The 19,757-nt window shown below is 48.3% G+C and overlaps 2 protein-coding genes across 9 annotated transcripts in view; one reads left to right on the plus strand and one right to left on the minus strand.

Annotated features, from left to right (window-relative positions):
• The window catches only part of TSPAN18 (tetraspanin 18), a 192,730-nt gene extending 189,118 nt beyond the window's left edge, over positions 1-3,612 (plus strand). For all 7 annotated transcript variants that reach the window (XM_088057289.1, XM_088057290.1, XM_005522412.3 and 4 more), the window contains one exon: positions 1-3,612. In XM_088057289.1, the coding sequence (XP_087913415.1) occupies positions 1-48 (48 nt within the window). In that variant the 3' untranslated portion in view covers positions 49-3,612.
• Positions 3,603-19,757, minus strand: part of TP53I11 (tumor protein p53 inducible protein 11) — a 24,999-nt gene continuing 8,844 nt past the window's right edge. Inside the window, exons 2-8 of one of the 2 annotated variants that reach the window (XM_088057292.1) lie at positions 15,431-15,509; positions 10,738-11,094; positions 10,125-10,183; positions 9,499-9,547; positions 8,961-9,057; positions 8,323-8,424; positions 3,603-7,397 (exon numbers count right to left, since the gene is read on the minus strand). In XM_088057292.1, coding sequence (XP_087913418.1) covers positions 7,264-7,397; positions 8,323-8,424; positions 8,961-9,057; positions 9,499-9,547; positions 10,125-10,183; positions 10,738-10,866 — 570 coding nt within the window. In that variant the 5' untranslated portion in view covers positions 10,867-11,094; positions 15,431-15,509 and the 3' untranslated portion in view covers positions 3,603-7,263. The remainder of the gene's footprint in view (positions 7,398-8,322; positions 8,425-8,960; positions 9,058-9,498; positions 9,548-10,124; positions 10,184-10,737; positions 11,095-15,430; positions 15,510-19,757) is intronic. The other variant, XM_005522413.3, reaches the window with a different exon arrangement.

The following is a 19,757-nucleotide window of genomic DNA, read 5'->3' on the forward strand; positions in this document are numbered from 1 at the left end:
CTGTTTGCCATGATCTTTGCTATGTGTCTCTTTCGAGGGATCCAATAAGAAGTGGCCCACGAACCACCACGTTCCCCACATGCTCAGAAGAAAGAAGGAAAATCCGAAGAAACAAAACCTGAAAACACCCAAAAAACTTTATTTTTTTTAACAAAATGGGACAGGGAGAAAAAAATAAAAAGAAAAAAAAGAGGGTTGTAATATATGAATGACCAAAAGGATTGTACTTCAGGGGCTGGAACTTTGAGGTGATGTGCACTACACTGTACACCGGACCCTTGCCCAGAGCCACCCGCAGCAACTGTGGAGCAGGAGCGCAGCGCAGCCGATTGCACTAGAGATGGATGAAGCTGGTGGGGGTGCGGGAGGATGAGCACAGCTGCCTCTCACACCAGGCTGAGCCTACCATTCACCACTTCGTCGTGCTTTAGACAACAAAGGACTCAAGAACAGACATGCAGGGGCTGCATAAGGCAACAGGTTGGCCTCCACTGTCCAGGTGGGTTTGAAAGAAGCAGTGCTGGCTTGTCTAAGCAGGTGTAGTCAACGTTTGTGCAATTCTGGCTTTAATTTCCAGCCACAGGATGAAAACACTCCTTCTTCAGTGGAAGCTTTGCCCCTGTCACATGAAACTTACCAGAAATGTCAAGCACTTCAGTAAGGCCGGCTTTTCTCTGGAACTCCAAGCAGGGGCAGTGTGATCTAACTTAGCAATGGGACCCAGCTAAGGCTGGCTGAGGGTCAAGAGTTTGGTGCCTACCTTTCCGTTTTTACTAAAATTTATCGTTCATTGTTGTGAAAGAGACCAAATGGTTCCCTGCTGTGTTCTCATCTCCTGGGAAAAATAATGGCTCTGGTCAAGCATCATTGATACTGCTGCCTTCCTGAGAAAGGGAGGATATAATATTTAAATCTTGTCAGCCTTTGCCTTTCCTCTGATACTTGCAAAAAAATGGTTTGTGGTGCTCTGTTAGCATAAATATTTGCAGTGGTTTCTGCATGCTTTTCCAGCCCTAAGGGGAGGTCCACCCATGGTGCTGGATTGAAGAGGCTGAAGTTTGTCAACCACTCCCATGCTATTTTCCTGGACCAGTCTGGTGGAATCATTTCTGGTCAAAGAATTTCCCTTAAGATTCTCCCATGGGCTCATGATGAAAGTAATCATCAAGTCAGAATTGTTTTAGTTGATAGTGTTTCCTCCCTCGGGATAGTTTGGTATTTAACTAACATGTCATCTGCTCAATCATTTGGAAGTAAACTTGAGAAAGATGCCTGGGACTGGACCTTGATCAGAGATTAAGCTGGAGCTACTGAGACCCCAGGCAGGATCCAAGAACACCCTGTGTGCAGCCAAACTGCTCCAGCTGCTGTTCCTATAGTCATGGATATTGACTTGGACAGGTGACTGGTTTCTCTCATCTGGAATCATCAATTCCTGTTGCCTTAATTGTTCATCCGGTCATTTATTCCCTGACCCCAAACTTATTTTACCTGAGGAATGACAAAAGGGGCTGTGGTTTCTTGTTTAGATTAGGTATTTTTACAGATTTTATAGGCTCTGATTATGGGAGCACTTTTATATAGGCTCAAGACAGCTCCTCTGAAAGCTGTAATCTCTGGCAAGGAACGAGCAGAGCATTAAACTGTGCCCAGGTTTTGCAGCAGCAGCACATTCATTCTCTGGCTGTTCCCTTAGACCCCTGGGGCTGCCTCTCTTGAGCTCTCCCAGCAGCACTGCACAGGCTACAGGCAAGGAAGGGAAGCAGCAGAAAGCCTGGGCCACAACAGACAAAGATCATGGCTAAGTATCTAGGTTGGGGAACCAGGATACTAGGGAATAGGAAGGAGGCATTAGAAGCTTTTCCAAGCTTCATTTGAGAACAACAGTTTATTCATTGGCAGGAGAGGGCTGGGCAGGTAGAGCTGCAGCCCCCCCATGCTGCAGTCAGCATATTCCAGCAACAAAATATGTGGCCAGGGCTGCTGAGCAGCATCAGATGTTGCATTAAACCTTGTGGGAAGCTGTTATGAACTATTTCCCTCCAGACCTCCTTGTAATGAGGCATTTTAGCATTAAACTCTGGTCTGTTGTTTAATAAAGACAGTTTTGTTAGCCAAAACCCAGCAGTATTTGTACTGGACAGCAGGTGCTGCACTTAAGATAAGAAAAATCTGTTCCATCTACTAGTCTTGTAGGGAATGGGCTGAGCAGAAAGCAAGCTTATCTGTTCTCCTGCCTCAGGAGCTGGTGTCAGTGACTGTTCTGGGAGACCAATTCCCAGGGAAGGAACAAAACTGTCAGCAGAGCTGGTAATTTGGCTGGAGGTGATCGAAAGAAGCAGAACTGCCTCCCCCAGACTCCAGTTTCTTCCTTTTCCCTCAGTTTATTATGCAGAGTTCTCAGGTCAGAGCCTGGCTGGCAAATATCCTCATTTGTGCATGGTGGGTGGCTGAAGGGGAAAAAAAGGCTTAAAGCCTTTGTCTGCCGCTACTGGTATGGGGGAAGAAACCTAGTTAAAAAACCTAACCCCAGTTAGAGCTGGGGGAACTCGACCAAAGCAGCCAGAGCACAAAGTACTAAATATACATGCCTGAAGTATGATCTCTGCTGGCTTGTTTCTCTTTGGCTTTCCTAATTCTGTACTCATTGCTTTGTCTGTTTTCAGCTTTCTTGCTTTCCTTCTCTCCCTAATGGTAGTCCCTGTACCTTCAAAAGGATCTCTTCTTCATCTGTTATACTGGGCTGTGCACAGCTGTTTCTCCTCTTCTACCTTTTCTGATCCCCCACTGCTCTTTCCTGTGTGAAGATTTCAAATCCTCTCTGCAGGCTGGCTCATGTGCCACTGGGAACACAGCTCAAAAGGCCAGGCAGCAATTCCAAACAAGAGCTGGAGATAGCTGTAAAGATATGTGCAAGTCTGAGAGGATCTGTAGCAGTTGGTAACATGCAGAAGGAATTTTTCTTGGGGAAATTTAATGAACAAGCAAGCCCAGAAAGCAGAGTCCCACTGTATGGCAAAGCATGTAAATTTGTTGGTTTTGTCCCTTGGTTTCGTGGCTGCCCCCTCTGTGGTACAGTAGTTTTCAGAACTGTAGGCAGGAGAAGCAATTGTATTTTTGTATTTGTTTTTAAAAGCTCTGGTGAGTATTTTGGGGTCAGGGGCTCAAGCTGAAGTCACTGCTGGCTGGAGAACTCTGGGCAGGCTGGAGAGCAGAAGGAGCTGCTGTCTCCTTTGCTGTAGCACTGTGACCACAGCCCAAGCACCTTGTAGGGAGTAATGGAGAGCAGCCTGGGCAAGTCCCAGCCCCTCTCAGCATCCCTGCCTCCTGGTTGCTATTTAATGCTCCAATGACTGTCACGAATGCCTGGGAAAAGGGCTGCGTGTGAAATAATGTTTGAAATCTATTTTAAAAAAATGTAGATGTTCTTTTTATTAGATAGTGGAGCTAATTTATCCTGTATTCCCTAATGTAATGCTTTTTTATATTGAAAGGAAATTTTTTTGGTAATATAAACCAGAACACAAGCCTGAAGCACTCTCTGCACGGTTTTTGTGTGCATTTCTTAAAAAAAAAACCTCAAAAATAAAAGAAAGATATCATGACAGTGAAGTGAAACAGCTTTAATTTTCGCTATTTGCTTGGTGTTAAGTACAGTCACTTTCTTACCAGAGGAGAAATAAACTCAGGTACAGCAGCTAAAATGAGGTATAAATTGAAGTGTCCCATTCTCCCCTGCACCACCACCCACCACCCACACCCTCCCAAGTAAAAACCCTTGACCAGAAAAGAGGCCAGCTTAGGACAGACAGTGCCTCTCCTGTGTCACCAGCTCCAGTTTGCCAGCTATTGGTTAGATGCAATTAAGATGATGTAGGGATTTATGTGAATGATGAGTTTTCTTCACCCTCCAAAGTGAGGGCTCTATGAATTCAATGGTTTGAATTCATCCCTGGCAGAGAAAGGGGGTCAGCTTTAAGTCCTGCCCTGTGCCTGCTTGGAGCACAATTCTCTGGGGAACAGAACCCCAGTCCTGCACAGCATTGTACAAATGCAGGAAGTTCACTGCAATCTCCCTTGGGAGATGACATTGGTCCAAGGCCTCTCTTAAAATGTAACAGATAAGGAAGCTGAGGCCTGTGGAGATGGAGTTTTATGTCAGCAGATCAGTAGCCGAGCCTGAAGTGACACCTCAGGCTTTTAATCCCGAATTTTGTTCTCAACTGCCACCTACAGCTGTGATGTCAGCACTTCCATCCTTGGGGACACAGTTCTGTACAAAGGTTTGGCATCCTCCTCCCTTCCTCCCCATTGACAACAGTGAAGACAACCAGGTGCAGTAGGTTTCTGGCAGTGCTGCAGCTGCTGTGCCTGAGCTCCATCCTCAGGCCACCCTGAGAAACTCCCTCCTAGGCCTCACCTGCTGCTACACATTCACCATCCCTAGTGGGCCTGGCAATGTATCTCTTCCAGCACCTTGCTGCTGAGAAGGAACATGTCAGGAACCACAGCTTAGTTGTAGAGGAGATGTAGAGCTCTGCATTTTCTACATGGTCCACTTATAACAAGATGGAGCAAGAAGCATCAAAATAAAATAACTTCATCTCTCTGCTTTCAGGACTAGGAACCAAGTAGCATGAAATCTTTTAAGTGGCCATTCTCCCAGGCTTTGCTCTATTGTTGGAGCAGAAAAAGCCACTGGCAGGCAAACCTAGAAGTGGCTGACTGTTTCAAGTTTTGCCGAGGCACCTGCTAGTCAGGGAGGGGACCAGAGAAATCTGATCTCACCTTATTTAGCTTTGAAGCTACCCTGGAGAGCTGTAACTGCTTCCCCCACCCTCCCACCTGATCTAACCATCAACAAGTCTTTGGGGTACTACTCTCACACAGAGCAGTAACACATGTCTCTCACCTACGGGATGACATTTTAAGGTATGCTAATCAGACCCAAGTCATAACTAAGTTCATAGGACCTGTGGCCAACACAGATGGGAGGCAGCATGAAGAAGACCCTCCATTTCCTTCTTCTGTAAGATTGCTTTTACTGTAGTAGGTTTTACTTGTCTGTCCTAGAAACATAATTTCCCACCCCTACCCCCCCTCAAAAACCAACCATCAAACTGTGTATACATTCACATGATGCCCCAAAACACAAAGAATCAAGTTTCATGTACCTATACCCACAACTACAGCCAAAGTGCCACACTGAGGCCATTGCAGCTGCCCATGCAGGTGATGCACAGGGGGAGAGCAACAGCCACAGCATGCCATACTCCAGCTCCTGCATGCTGCACCACTTGGTCTAATTTCTGATCCTCTCCAGCCTGCATTTGATCATTACTTGCCTCACAAGAAAAGGCTTCTCTCTTAGAACCCAATTCTTCCATCTGAACAGGAACACTCCTCTTAATTAAAAGTTTTAGTTGCTCAGTATCATTTTTGGACATGCTGAAAGCAGCTTTACAAGCGTGTATTGTTGTGAGGCTCCAGGATTTAGCCTGCTGTTGGATGTTGTCTCTCCATTTGATTTACTTATTAGGCAAAAAACTAAGTTACAGTTGTGATGTTTCCTGATTCCACAATTTCCAAAATTCTTACGTGACAGACATTTTGCATGGCCAGTAAGTACAATGCACACAGTGTCCCAAGCTTATGCAGCTGCTTCTAAATGCCAAAAGCACTAACACGACATACAATAACTACCCACTACCTTCTTCTAACTCTACTAAGATATTAAATAGCAATAGCTGTAGATCCCAGTCTTACCAGTGGCTTGAGACTGTTGTTCACACAAGCAGCTCTGTTTATGTAGGAATCTTTCTACTGGGATTTTGGAACGTCAGCTATATTCCAGGGCATGCTTTGATCCAGTCAACAGTAGTGCATGAGTAACAAGTCTATATCCTGTACACAGACCTTCTGGCTTTAGTCCCATGGAGAATAAAAAATGCTGCCTCAAGCTGTGGACAGGGACAATCCACAAGGAAAGCACTAGGAAGCAGAGCAGTCAACGCTGTAAGCCCAGGAGGTGTTGGATAAACTGGCTAGTGAGTACTAAAGCACATTTAGTCTGTCCTTGCCATCATATGCTCCTCTCCTTGCTGTTCTTCATCCCAGTTAAATATTAAATATCTTAATGCTACAAACTTTGGTCCTCTCTTCTCAAGGTCAGAAGAGATGTGATGCAGATATTAGCAGAGTTGGAACACCACCTCCCAGAGCCCATGTGTCTAGAGGCTGCTCACTGACCTCAGCATCTGTGCAGATGCTCTTAACTGTTACAGTCCTCTGCTCTTACCAGTGCTAACCACAACAGCACTCCAGCCCCTGCTCAACTAAAGCATCAGATAAAGCTACTGCACACCCACCACTGCTACTACCATCAGTAAAGCTTCAACTGTAGGAAGTGCTCTGGGGTGATGGGGACAGGACCCCAGCCTAGAAACTTCGTGAAACACCCCAAACAAGGGGATGTCTTTGACAGCTCAATGGGCTATTTCAAATAGCTTCCTTCACTTCTTATATCTTGTAATTTAAGTTGTTCCACTGTTCCCAGTGCTGTCCCTACAGAGGGAACAAGCAATGGTCCTCCCTCCTCTTTTGCTGAATCTCCTGCCAAGTTCTGCAGCATCTGTGCAAAACTATGAACTACACAAAAATGCACTCTGGCAGCAAGGAAAGAAGAGCTGTTTGCAAGCACTGAATTTAAACCAATTCAGCTCTTGGCTACCTAGACAGTCAGTACTTGGTAAAAGGGGAAGGGGCTGTAAACCAGGGGAGGTACAAGGCTTACCAAGTAGAGTAGCTGAGTCATTTGTTGGTTGTCTTACTGTCCTGTCTCCTCAGGGATTTGGTTTCAATATGCTGGCCTTATTTTGTGCTTTGTTCCAGTGGTTTCAGAGCCTGTGATCCCATCAGCCAGTTCCCTCTAGAAAACTGGCTTTTTTCCCTGAGCCTGCCAGGCCCACACACTTCCCTGAGCCTTCCTCCTGCTGCTCCTCACCTCCTGCAGAGGGGCTGGGGGGTCCTGCTGATGTTGCTCTCCCCATTTCACCTGGCAATGCCACCAGCACTGGGTTACACACTGATTCATGCCGGTAAAGAAGGAAACTACTTTAGAACCAAAAGGGACTAACAAAAAAAAAAACCAAAAAAACAAACCAAAAAAACCAAAACCAAACAACAAAAAAATTATCATTATAATGCAAAATTACCGACACAAACTCCCCCCTCCCACCTTTCCCATAACAAAAAGCCCAGGGATTAGACTTTCTTGGGACGACGTCCAACTTGGTAATAATAATAAATGCTGACGAGGATGAAGAGGGCTCGGCTGACCAGGAGGAGCACAGCACCTGTGGCTATCCGGCTACTCTCAACCAGGGAGACAGTGGTAACTGGAGGAGAAGGAAGGAGACAAGGCAGAGGTTGGTGATGCAAAACCAAAAGGAGACAAATAGTTGTTTTCTGCTGCCCTCTAATGCGGAGCTTCGGCAGGAACTGCTGAGCCTTGCGAGTGCAGGAGCTTTCAGCACAGGCTCGTTCACATGCACAGTGAACCCATGGCAGAGGCTCTTCACTAGCCTCTTTTCACAGCCTTGAAGCTTGCCATGGGCCCCAGAGCTCTCCCTTACAGAAACCCTGCTTTCAAGGCAGCCTCACATTCAGGCTGCCTGAAACAGTCACTCAAGCAGATGTGAGTTTCCACTATGCTCAGGTGTTAATCTGGGAGTCACATCCTCTTGAGTTTGCTTTGTGGCTTGAACACTTCAGTGCTAATAAACATTCTCAACTTTAGGAGCATCTACAAAATATGCACAGTCCACACACATCACCTCTATTGAACACCACTCTTTTCTGGCCACCAACATGTATCTAACTCGTATCTAAACCAGCTACACACTGAGCTATCAAGACACACATAAAAGAAATCCATTCATTGTTAAATATAGATAAGCTCCCTAGAAACAAGCAAAAGTGTCATGCTCTGTTTTGGTAACACTGAGCATCCACCTTTTTAGTGCATGTTGCCAAAATCTTTTCTTGTTAGACCCTGCATCTAGGCAGCCTGCTCCAGCAATGACCTGTGCTGCCTATAAAGCCCAGGACATTTTCAGTGAAAAAAAATAATGAATTACCAGAGGATGATGTTCAAGGAGCAGCTCAGGGCAGAGGCTATTCCACGGGGGAGAAAAAAGGCAAGCAGATGGCAGGGGAGATGCTCCACTACTGCCCTGCCCATCGCTGATCCCCGCTTCCCACCACGCACAGTCTTCTCCCCCTCCTCCTCTTCCTCGTCCTGGCAGGCCCGCGGGCACTCACCCAGGAACTGCACGGCGAAGTAGCAGGCCTCGGCCAGCAGGCTCCAGCGGATGATGGCCTTCTCGGCGGTGTACAGGGCGTTCCACATGATGAGCGCGATGCCTGCGGGGACAGCGGGGCGCTGCCGGAGGGCCGGACAGCGGCCAGGGCCGCGCTTCCCTCCCGCCCCGCGCGGTGCCGCTGCAGGACGCGGGCCGGGGCCCTTTCCCTCCCCACACCATCGCTGCCAGCTCCCCGCACCTCCTTGTCCTTCTCCCCCTCCTCCTGGGCCCCTCCGGGATGCCGCCGCCTGCCCCACCTCCCCTGCCGCTGCCACGGAGCCCCAGCCGCGGCCTAGCGGCCCTCACGGGCCCCCCTGCAGGCTCCCTTTGCTGGGGTGAGCCCCAGGGAGTCAGAGCACGCACAGCCCTTCTCACCCTACTGCAGCACGCCTGAGTCCCTGCTAGAAAAGAGCAGCAGTAGCCACGCTTTTCAAAATACCCCTCAGCCATTTCTTTGCTAACAGCAGATGTTCTGCCCTCCAGCTGCAGGTGTCCGGCTGGGCATGGACTTTGTCCCCTGCTGCCGTTTTGGCCACCTGTCTGTGCCCTTGCTCTGTGGGGCAGCAGCGTGCCCCGGCGCAGCGGTACGGCACTCACTGAGGAGGGCTCCTCCATAGAGCCGGATGGGAGTCTTGCTGCTCACCGATTCCTCCTCAAAGATGGCATCAAAGAGCTGGTCAGGGAAAGCCAGGGCCTGGCAGAGGCGAGAGAGAAACTCAGCAACCTGAACTAGCCGGGGCCACCAAAACATGTCCTCTTGGGCAACAGCGCTCCAGCATCACGCCTTTGGGGGATCGGAGCCGCTGGCCAGGAAACTGGAAATTAAGGAGGCGCAGAAATATCACCATGTCAGCTATCGGCTGCGTGGCTGGTTTCTGTGGCCAAGGCTGCCATGCCTTGGTTTATGGGCCCTGCTAATGAAAACAGACTGGGGTGATGGGAACAATCTGCCAAGGACACTGTTGGCAAAGCCCATTACTGAGACACAGGGAGGGCAAAGGCCTCACAGGAGAAAGCAGTAGGAGCTGCTGGAGGCAGGGGAGGAAGACAAATGCCAGGGACTGAAGGGCCATGCTGGGGCATCCCTTTGGCAGTCCAGGAGCTGGTTGTTGTCAGAACCACATCCCTCACTCACCATGATGGCGACCCCGGAAAACATGACGGCGGAAACCAGCTGCCAGACCCTGCATGAGAGGGAAGACAGAGGACCCAGCATGAGCTTGGAGGTGACCCCATCACTCATGCTTCACAAAGCATTTCTGGCTGCCTGCTCCTTCATCAGCCTTCAGCCTTCCCCCATGCAGAAACGAGACAGCCAGAAACCTCCTATTGAAGGACTCTGCTTTCCACATGCCCCTAGCTCCAGCCTCAACACACAGACCAGCCTTGCTGATGAGTCAGAGCCAGACTCCCCCCTTACCCAAGCAAAGGAGGGAAGTGACTCTGCCAAGAGGATGGTGCAGAGCAGGGTCCCCACAGGACACACCACCCTGTCACACAGTAGAACAGGAGCTCCTCCAGCCCCACGTAGCCCTTGTAGTTCTCTGCACATGCAATGAGACAAGAACTTGAGCGCCTCAGGCTCATTTATGGGGGAAGAATGCAGAGCTGGTCTGGCTCCACAGCCTGCAAAAAGCCCCTGCCGGGAGCAGTGATGCTGGCACAGCAGCTGAGTTGGTGTCAGAAACCAGAACTGGCAGGGATGCTGGGGCCAAAGGGTCTCAGATGAGACTCTAGTTCCAAGGTGATCCAGTACCTTACCTGAGTCCCAGTGGTTCCCGGACTGCAAACTTGATTTCATTTCCCAGTACTTGGCTAATCTGAAATTCAAATAAAAGGCACAAGCTAAGCAGATCCTCCCCCAGTCTTTAGGCAGTACTCACCAGACCAAAATCGTATCTCTAACCCCATGTGGAAGTTTATCTCTGAGAGGGCCGGAAGAAGGAGGAGGACAAATGATTCACCTTTGACTCTTCAGTCCCAACACCTGCCTTGATTTCCATCAGGAGCTGCAGCTTCTACTCCTCCCTGACTGGGATCAGCCACCTGCAGCATGTGGCTGGGGAAGGGTCCACACTAACTCCTGTTTCCTCTTACCTATGGAAGAAGGGAACTGACTCCTCACACTCATCACCTGCATGTCACATCCTGATGGAGCACAGGCTCCTGCAGAACCTTCAGACTGTCACAGTATCTGTCCTGCTGCCATGTGCACACTGCCCAGAGCTGTTCATGTTCACGTGAACACACTCCTGTTCACAATGCCTGGCTGTGACTACCCCAAACCACATGGATGGGCAAACCCTGGTGTGCTGAGCAGAAGGTCCCTTTTTTGTCATTACTGCACACAGGATTCCCTCTCTGCTGCCCTCACCTTTGAGCGATGGACCTCGCCGTCATCGTCCTCCCCGCCGACGCCCAGGATCTTGCGTGTCTTCAACCTGCTCACCAGGTCGGTCTGGCTGTGCTTCTTCATCAGCGGCGGGGGCTGCTTCGCCGCCATGGTGGTGGCCCTGCCCCACCGAGCCCTTGGCTGCGAGGTGGCACAAGGAAGGTGCAGGAAGCGGCTCCGCTGTCACATGAAATCTCACAGCGTTTGGGAAAATAAAACAACCACCGCCACCAAATCTTTCTGTTAGGCCAGCAGACGGCTCCTCATCCTTGTGGGGCAGGGAGCCCTGGCCCCAGTTACAGGTGGCTCATCTCAGAATGATCCTGCCGTCTCCGGGATCTGCCATGGAGGGGGGAAAGAAAAAACTCAGAGCAGAGAAGCTTTAGCATGGACATTTAGTTATAAATGCTTTTGACCTACAAACCATAATCTTGTCTATCCCAGCATGAGGCAATGCCCAATAGCACCTCTTTGCTGTTTGTCAGATTAGGGGAATTAAGTGCGTCTCAGACCGGGGAATTAAAATCGTTAACTAATGCTTGGCCTTTTTTCTTTTCCCATGCAATACATCACATTCTTCAGCTGCCATTTCAGATCAAACCCCAAACAAGCGTCAATTATTTATTTGTGTGTCCCCTCCCCACAGATGCTACAGTCCCCCAGGCTGTGCCAGAACATATCAGCCCCTGAAAAACAAGTCAGAGGTATGATTTTCCCTGAAGGCATTCACTTTGCTTTCTGGGAAATGATGGCAATTAGAAACTACAAATACTATCTGAGATAAGTAAATATAGGCAACGAGAATTGAAAAAGATAACTTCTGCCCTGGCATGCATCTGAAGGTACAGGTATTGAGTCCCATTAAATCACTCTGTCTCATCCCACTATCATAAAACCCTGGAAACCCTCAGTTCGGAAAGCCTTTTCTTCCAATTTGTCTTCATTTCCTCTTGGCTCAGCTGAACACGAACACTTTTTTCCATTTGCCACTTCAGTCTTCCAGAGACCCAAAGAAATTCCCCACAGGCACCAATCATAGCTAATCCAGCCCAAGCAGTGTGGGGCTCAAGTACCAGCAGCCCCATGCCCCAGTCGAGCCTTCCCAGAGAGAATTTCCAGGAGAATTTATGCTGATGCCTAAATATTCCACAAGTCTTCAGAGAGTAGTAAAATGAAGTACAATTATTTTGGCATTATGCATGCAAATGCTGTCCCAGAGCTTTGTGAGGGATTTCTCTCCCAAAGGAAAACCCTTCCCTGTGATGGTTCAGACAAGAACAGTCAGTCCTGTCTGCAAGTGCCCTATATAACTCTTTAAGGCAAAGTTAAGAGATCTTGCTGGGATGGTGCAAAAGGTGAACCCCATCATCAAGGGTTTAATAAGATCCTTTCAGCAGACCAGGCAAAATGCTTTTCATTGAGCCAGTTCAGTTACTCAGTGCTCTGGAGGTACTTCTTTTGGATTGTAGCAGGGCTTCTTTGGTCATGGGCTTTTCGCTCTTATTCCACTGAATAACTAAGCCCAGATTCCTGGAAAGGTGGCACGAAGCCAGATGCAGCAGTCGGGGTCTGGAAATATTTCAGAATTGGGACAGTGGAAAACAAGCACACGGGGAAGGTAGAAGCTGAATACTCAGGCCCACCTTTGAGCACAAGGCAGGAAGCTCAATGGTAGTTGACAGTCGAAAAGTTTGAAAGATTCATCATGTCTGGGAATTGCCAACCTAAACTGTCACAATAAACTGTGTGTATTAAAATCTAGATAATTTGCACACAGAATCCACCCTAAAGCCAAAGTGATGTATCAAAAAGAAAAGCTCGACCTCTTTAACTAGCTACAGTTTTTGCAATTTTTTCTGCTCCTGGCTGACCCAGACTTATAACGTTGGTTGCTCAGTGGTTTCCCACCAGAACTGCTGAAACCAGAGAAGACATGTTGCTGTGGTATTTCTAGCCCAGTATTTTCTGATCAAAGCCAACCATTCCAATTGTGAAAAAACAGTTCTGTGGTGAATGCTACTCTCTCTCACTCTGAGGCCATCCCACATCTCTAAAGTTAGGGAAAAGTCTGGCAGAGGGCCTGAGCAGAAGCATCCTACTGGCTCTCCTCAGGGATAAGAGACCTGAGGCTTGGTGGTCTTGACAGGACTCAGGGTGCTGACCATGCCATCCTGGCACTTCTGGATCTTTCCTGGTTTCTTGCTAGGGAAAGTCTGATGCCCACACTCCTGCTCTGGTCTCATGGTCAGAAATGTCAGAAGAAGGAAAGATGAGACGGGGGGAAGAAAAAGAAGGAGGAAGAAAGAAAAAGGAGGAGGAGGAAGAAAGAAAAAGGAGGAGGAGGAAGAAAGAAAAAGGAGGAGGAGGAGGAAGAAAGAAAAAGGAGGAGGAAGAAAGAAAAAGGAGGAGGAGGAAGAAAGAAAAAGGAGGAGGAGGAAGAAAGAAAAAGGAGGAGGAGGAGGAAGAAAGAAAAAGGAGGAGGAGGAGGAAGAAAGAAAAAGGAGGAGGAGGAGGAAGAAAGAAAAAGGAGGAGGAGGAGGAAGAAAGAAAAAGGAGGAGGAGGAGGAAGAAAGAAAAAGGAGGAGGAGGAGGAAGAAAGAAAAAGGAGGAGGAGGAGGAAGAAAGAAAAAGGAGGAGGAGGAGGAAGAAAGAAAAAGGAGGAGGAGGAGGAAGAAAGAAAAAGGAGGAGGAGGAGGAAGAAAGAAAAAGGAGGAGGAGGAGGAAGAAAGAAAAAGGAGGAGGAGGAGGAAGAAAGAAAAAGGAGGAGGAGGAGGAAGAAAGAAAAAGGAGGAGGAGGAGGAAGAAAGAAAAAGGAGGAGGAGGAGGAAGAAAGAAAAAGGAGGAGGAAGAAAGAAGAAGAAGGAGGAGGAAGAAAGAAGAAGAAGGAGGAGGAAGAAAGAAGAAGAAGGAGGAGGAAGAAAGAAGAAGAAGGAGGAGGAAGAAAGAAGAAGAAGGAGGAGGAAGAAAGAAGAAGAAGGAGGAGGAAGAAAGAAGGAGGAGGAGGAGGAAGAAAGAAGGAGGAGGAAGAAAGAAGAAGAAGGAGGAGGAAGAAAGAAAAAGAAGGAGGAGGAAGAAAGAAAAAGAAGGAGGAGGAAGAAAGAAAAAGAAGGAGGAGGAAGAAAGAAAAAGAAGGAGGAGGAAGAAAGAAAAAGAAGGAGGAGGAAGAAAGAAAAAGAAGGAGGAGGAAGAAAGAAGAAGGAGGAGGAGGAAGAAAGAAGAAGGAGGAGGAGGAAGAAAGAAGAAGGAGGAGGAGGAAGAAAGAAGAAGGAGGAGGAGGAGGAAAGAAGGAGGAGGAAGAAAGAAGAAGGAGGAGGAGGAAGAAAGAAAAAGGAGGAGGAGGAAGAAAAAGAAGGAGGAGGAAGAAAAAGAATGAGGAGGAAGAAAAAGAAGGAAAAAAAAGAAAGAAAAGAAAAAAGAAGGAAGAAAAAAAGAAAAAAAAAAAAAAAAGAAAGGAAGAAAAAAGTAATAGAGAATTTCTCCTGAGAGCAAGAAGCAAAGAAAGGTGGGACTCCATGACTCACCAGTGATGACTGCACTGAATAGCTTTGTGATTACAGAGGCAGTTTAACAACTGGCTTAAGGCCAAAAGATCAAAATTTGCCTTCATCATTTGTCTCACCAGTTGCTTTCAGGGCAGGAGTCGGTGGAAATTTATCCACATCATCATTAACCCTGCTCTCCCATTAAGAGTTTCCACTAATTTGTGGTAAGCCACTGGCCAAGAGCCGGGACAACACAGGCCAGGCACAAATGCCAATAAAACAATCTGGTGCATAAAGCCACGGTCCTACAGCACAGCTATGGCATGGCCCCGCAGCCAGTCCCACATCTCATTACCCCCATCAGCCAGAGACAGAGCCAGCCTAACGAATGCTGAATATTAATGGCTAACGAGCTAATGAATGCAATTAGCACTAATTCAGTGACATTCAGATAGAAGATGTTGAGGATTTGAAAACATTATACTTACATTAATGTATCCTGACACACTGACAATTTAGAGGATGGTTTCTATTAGCCTGTGAGTTTGCAAAGGGAAACCTCCACCTCCTCTTTCTCCTGCGATTCTCTCCTCTTTAATCCTTTTTCCAAGCATCCCAGGGACTGTGCAGATCAACCACCATAAACAAGCAATTCCTACTCCCTGCCACAGCTCTCTGTGATGGGCAGTGCCTATGTGCAGCTGAAAGAGGGTTTTTTCCTCACAGATCCCTTTTCTTTGCAGGCTCTTTTCGGTGTCTGCTCCCTTGCTCAGCTGCTCAGCATACTGCATTCAATTTTGATAGCTACTGCTTAGTGGTGCAAAGAAACCTCACTGGTGCCACGCCAATGATAGCTCAATCTCTCCCACCTCCACAGCTCTTCCCCCAACGTCTCTGCTTCCCTCCCAGCGTCTGGAAAGGAGAGCTCCGCAGCGTGGGAGAGAGGAGACTCGACTGCACACGCCACGGCGCTGCAGCAGCCAGAGCTGCGCACCCACCGCAGAGGTGCAGAACCAAACCCTGCTCTGGCAGCACCTGGAGCTGACTGCCTGCAGCTCTCACAAGCCAGAGCCTAACAACTCGTGGGTGGCAAGCTGCCTTCCTGGGAGGACATGGCTCCCCAGGGCCTGGGGACAGGGATGCTGCCCACTCCTAAGCTGGAAGGCACTGCTGTCCACAGTGCAGCCTTTTACCTGACACAGCAGTGGTGCTTGAATTAAAGAGGTGGCACTACAGAACCTCTTGCTCCAAGGGTTTGATGGCACTTCCAATCTGCAAGCAGGGGAAGAAAGCATGAAACTGGAGTCAAGCTGGGACAATGAAACATCTATACATTTAAGCTGGACACAAATTTGTTCAGCCCTATCACATTCAGGCTAGTGAGAGGATTCTTGCTCTCCTGTTTTAGATTTCCCAAGTCAGTATGTCCAAGACAATTCAACATCTTGAGCCCACTTTGATATTTTACACCTAGGAGTTACCCAAGAAGGTGCAGTGGATACGTCCTTTTTAACAGCCTAACAGAGCACTTGCCATGCCTAAGCATTTTTTTTACAGAGCACAGGTTGAGAACCAATACTAAGTATGAAACAGATGAAGCAGGGACAGTGTCCCTTTCCAATACTGGAGTTCTTTTGGAGCAATCTGGTAGATTGGCAGCTGCACAAGGAAGTGTGCACATGAGAGGGGCATCCACCGTGGCAGCTGTGCTGTACCTGGCCCTTACAGATGGGCTGATGCCCACAGCATTTCTCTTGCAAGGGCCCGGCAGCTGTAGTGGATTTGTCCAGCTGTTTTGACGTTCCTCCAGGCTGTGGCACTTCTGTCTCTTTGCTGCCGAGGACAGTACCAGGTCCATAGCAGCTGCTCTGGGCCCTATACCTGACCAGCCACAGAGCTGTTGAGAAAGCCTGGGCTCAAACACGTGTGTACGGTAAAGAGGAGAGGCAGTGAAACTCAGGTGGATTAAGGACAGGATCCACAGAGCTATCAAGTACCTTGTCCTTGCAAACATTACACTGTTGCCTAATTGCATGGGACCCAAGGCTCCTTTTTTCTCACCACACATGAATGTTCAGTCAGCTCACTTTTATATGCTTAAAATCTGTTCATAAATAAGCTCAGACACTTCAGGACTCTGAAATCCGGAGGGATGAGGTAAATTCCCTGTGTCTAACCCAAAAACACACCTGAGAGTCACAAAACATCTTTGTGCATCTTATCTAAATGGCCTATCAAGAGTTTCCCCTGGAAGCCCATAGTGCAGCAGACCTTGAGCCAGAATTCCCCATGTCCCATGTAACTACCAAAATATAGCTGTTTCCATCCTGTATTTCTGCAACTGCACATCCCAAACCCACCGTGACCAAACCAGCTCCCTGCCTAGATTTCTATCAAGTGTGGAGATTCAGATGATTAGGAGCTCTCTACCACCAGCCAGCTGGGAACGAAACACGATCAAGCCAAAAATAACCTGATGCTCAGGCAGTAAAAACAATTAGCACTCAGCCACCACAGCAGCAGAATGCGGTGGCTGCTCCTGCTCCGTCTGGCACAGTCTGTACCCCTAAGCAACAGGGAGACTTCAGATTTCTCACCTGTAACAAGCCAGGTACACAGGACTCCGTTCCCACATAAACACCAGCCCTTTCAGCACAGGAGGCTCTTTGAAATACCAGCAGGAAGCATGTCTTGACAAAGGTTCATCCCCAGCCCTGCCACAGCTCCTTAAGCAACTCTAAAAGTCACAGGGAGACTGTGTTATCCCTAGGGAATACCTACAAACCGAGGCAGCAGATTTCCTGCTCCTACAGACAATGAAAATGCAAAGCAAGATGCTTAGGTCAATGGGCATCTTCACTGGGTGCCTCCGGATCATCCCCCAAACCATCTCCAACGCACCAAGAGCCTCAGGCACATCTAAAACTCATTGTTCAGGCTGAGCACATCTCATGGCCAACCTCCAGTGCTGTTTGTGAGAGGTGCAAAGCTGCCCATGACCACAAAGCCCCCACGTGCAATGCAGTGACACCCAGTGCCTACAGCAGCTCTGGCAACCTCAAATATAATGGATGGGACCAGCATCACCCCTCAACAGGGGACAGTGAGTCCTCTGCAGACTGCTGGGGAGGAAGGAGTTAACTTGTGTTGCCTATTCAGTCACCACTCCTCGAAAAAAAGGACATCCAAAGTCTGCTCAGCCTTTTCCATGCATCCTCTCCTCCATCTGCTTCAGGGTTGCTTTAGCCCAAGCAGGCTCAGCCCCTGCACCTTCCTCCCCACTCCTCCTCTCCTGCCCCCGAGTTCCCCATGGCTGTACAAACATCCTGCCCCAAGAAGAACCACTGCTGGCTATATCCCATAGCATCTGTGAGGTACGACCCATCTCCAGAATTTTATTGCCCATAGGTTTCAGATTTCCTTTTGCAGAGACCACAGGAAAGTTTTCTGTCTGTGTCACAGGATGTGTTATACAGCAATCAAAACCTGTAAAGTGCTTAGTTTCCGCAGAACACGATAAAAAAGCTCTGTTGCTCTGCTAGTTTCTCAAATGGGAGCTATAATTAAACACAGCAACCTCGCTCCTGCCGGCCTGCCAAGCACCACCTGCAGCAACTCGCTGACCCCTCCACGCGAGCCTGGGCAGCAGCTCAGGGGAGAAATGCTTGTTTGGCTCTTGCAGCAGCTGTGACATGCTGCATGTGCTTGGGCAGGCGTCCTGCACAGCTGCGGTGTCCAGCACGGTACACAGGGCTCCCCACGGTGCCCAGCCCGACACCTGCCCCCACCGTGGGGGCTCAGGGGGCTGCTGCCACAGGGGACAAACAGACTTCACCCTACATGTACCACACACGTGCACTCACACCCCACCTGCAAGCCTGGCCACGCTACCCTGCCTTCTCAAGTAGCCCACCCCTGGCTGCTGAGGTATGTTTTGGCTACAAATACAAAGGATGCAAGGTACAAGCACAACAATGTGCAACAGCTGCTCCAACAGCTCTCATCTATGTTAATTACATGAAAGTCCACCCCCTGCATCATCCTCCTCTCTGCCACCGAGGCTCTCAGCCCAGCCAGCCACAGCAATCCATTGCCCCAAAGCTGCCCTCGTTCTCCTCCTCAAAGGCTCCGGCTGCCACCTCCCCACCCAGTCCCTCACTGTAGCAACAGATGGCCACAACCAAGCACTTAAGATTCCCAGGAAGCTGGGAGGATGGAGAGAGAGAGGGAGGGAGGGAAGCAGGAGATACTAGGATCGGGTGCTGTTTTTCTTTTAGGGCATTAAAAGAGGAGAATTCCTCTTTGATTCCCAGCTGCCTTAGACAGGTGTTTGTGAGAGACAGCCCCAGAAGCTTAACAGGCCATCTGTCCTGCAGATGATTTCTACAGGGAAACATTAGAAGGAAAAATAAAACCCATATGCACACACACAGAAACACAAAAGAAAAAAAACCAAACCAAGTAAATCAACCCCTGCTACTGAAAAAGAGCAGCTTAAAAAGCTAGGAAAGCCCTTCAACCAAACAGGGTAATACAGGTCAGTTTTACAGAAAACATGATGCAACTGCATTTCATCTCCTTTGCCTTGCACCTGAGGCATAATAGAGGCTCAAGCAAACTCTATGGGAGGAGCAGGGAGGAGTTCATGCACATGCTGCTCATCCACAACATCGCTGGACACTGAACCTTCACAGTGACGTGGGCCTTCTTGGCACCTCTTTCCCCAACAACCTCAAACCCCCCCAAATTTTCTTTCAACTGTGCCTCCAAGTACCTGATCAGAGACTTTCATAAATGTTCCAGGAAGCCAATGCTCTTTATTCTCAACAATTCCCTGCACCTCTGTCCTTTTCCAGAACACAAAAGAAAATCGTTAAGAAACTACAATTTGGGACATTATGTCCCTTGAGCCACATATAGGCACAACATCCATCCGTATACTGTCACTGAAATAGTGATTTCAAAGCCATTCTTGATGGATTCCCTCCCCAAAGACAATAATCTACACCTCCAGCAACATTAGTTCCCTATTTGCAATCCTGGAACTTTCTCAGCACAATGCAACCACTGGGATTTATACACTCTCAACACGTCTACAACCATGAAATGGAAGATGAAATGAGTCTGTTCCACTCCAGCACCGCAAAAGCAGATTCCCAACCAGTTTCATGGGCCAATTTGCAATCCCAGCCTGAGAACAACTCCTGCAGGACACCCAGCATCAGAGTATTTTCTTCCATTTGTGTACAAAACAAAGAGTTTCTCATCTCCATAGTATGTCATGATATGACCAGATGTGCAGTCTAGGCAAACACAATAGGGAGGAAAAAGGGCAGACAAATAAATCTGCATTAAGCAGGAAGATTGCTTTTTGGTCTAGCCAGGATATTTCCTGAGTCCCAGGCAGACAGGCACTCACAGGACTCACACCTCTGATTGTACAAGCAACAAAATTTCCTTCTATGACACAGAAGTTCTGTAAATCAGGCCCAATATGAAATAGCCCAAGTAGCTATCAGT

Source organism: Pseudopodoces humilis, chromosome 7, assembly GCF_049639895.1.
Source record: "Pseudopodoces humilis isolate 2021_Gansu_Grassland_sample_001 chromosome 7, ASM4963989v1, whole genome shotgun sequence".
NCBI lineage: Eukaryota > Metazoa > Chordata > Aves > Passeriformes > Paridae > Pseudopodoces > Pseudopodoces humilis.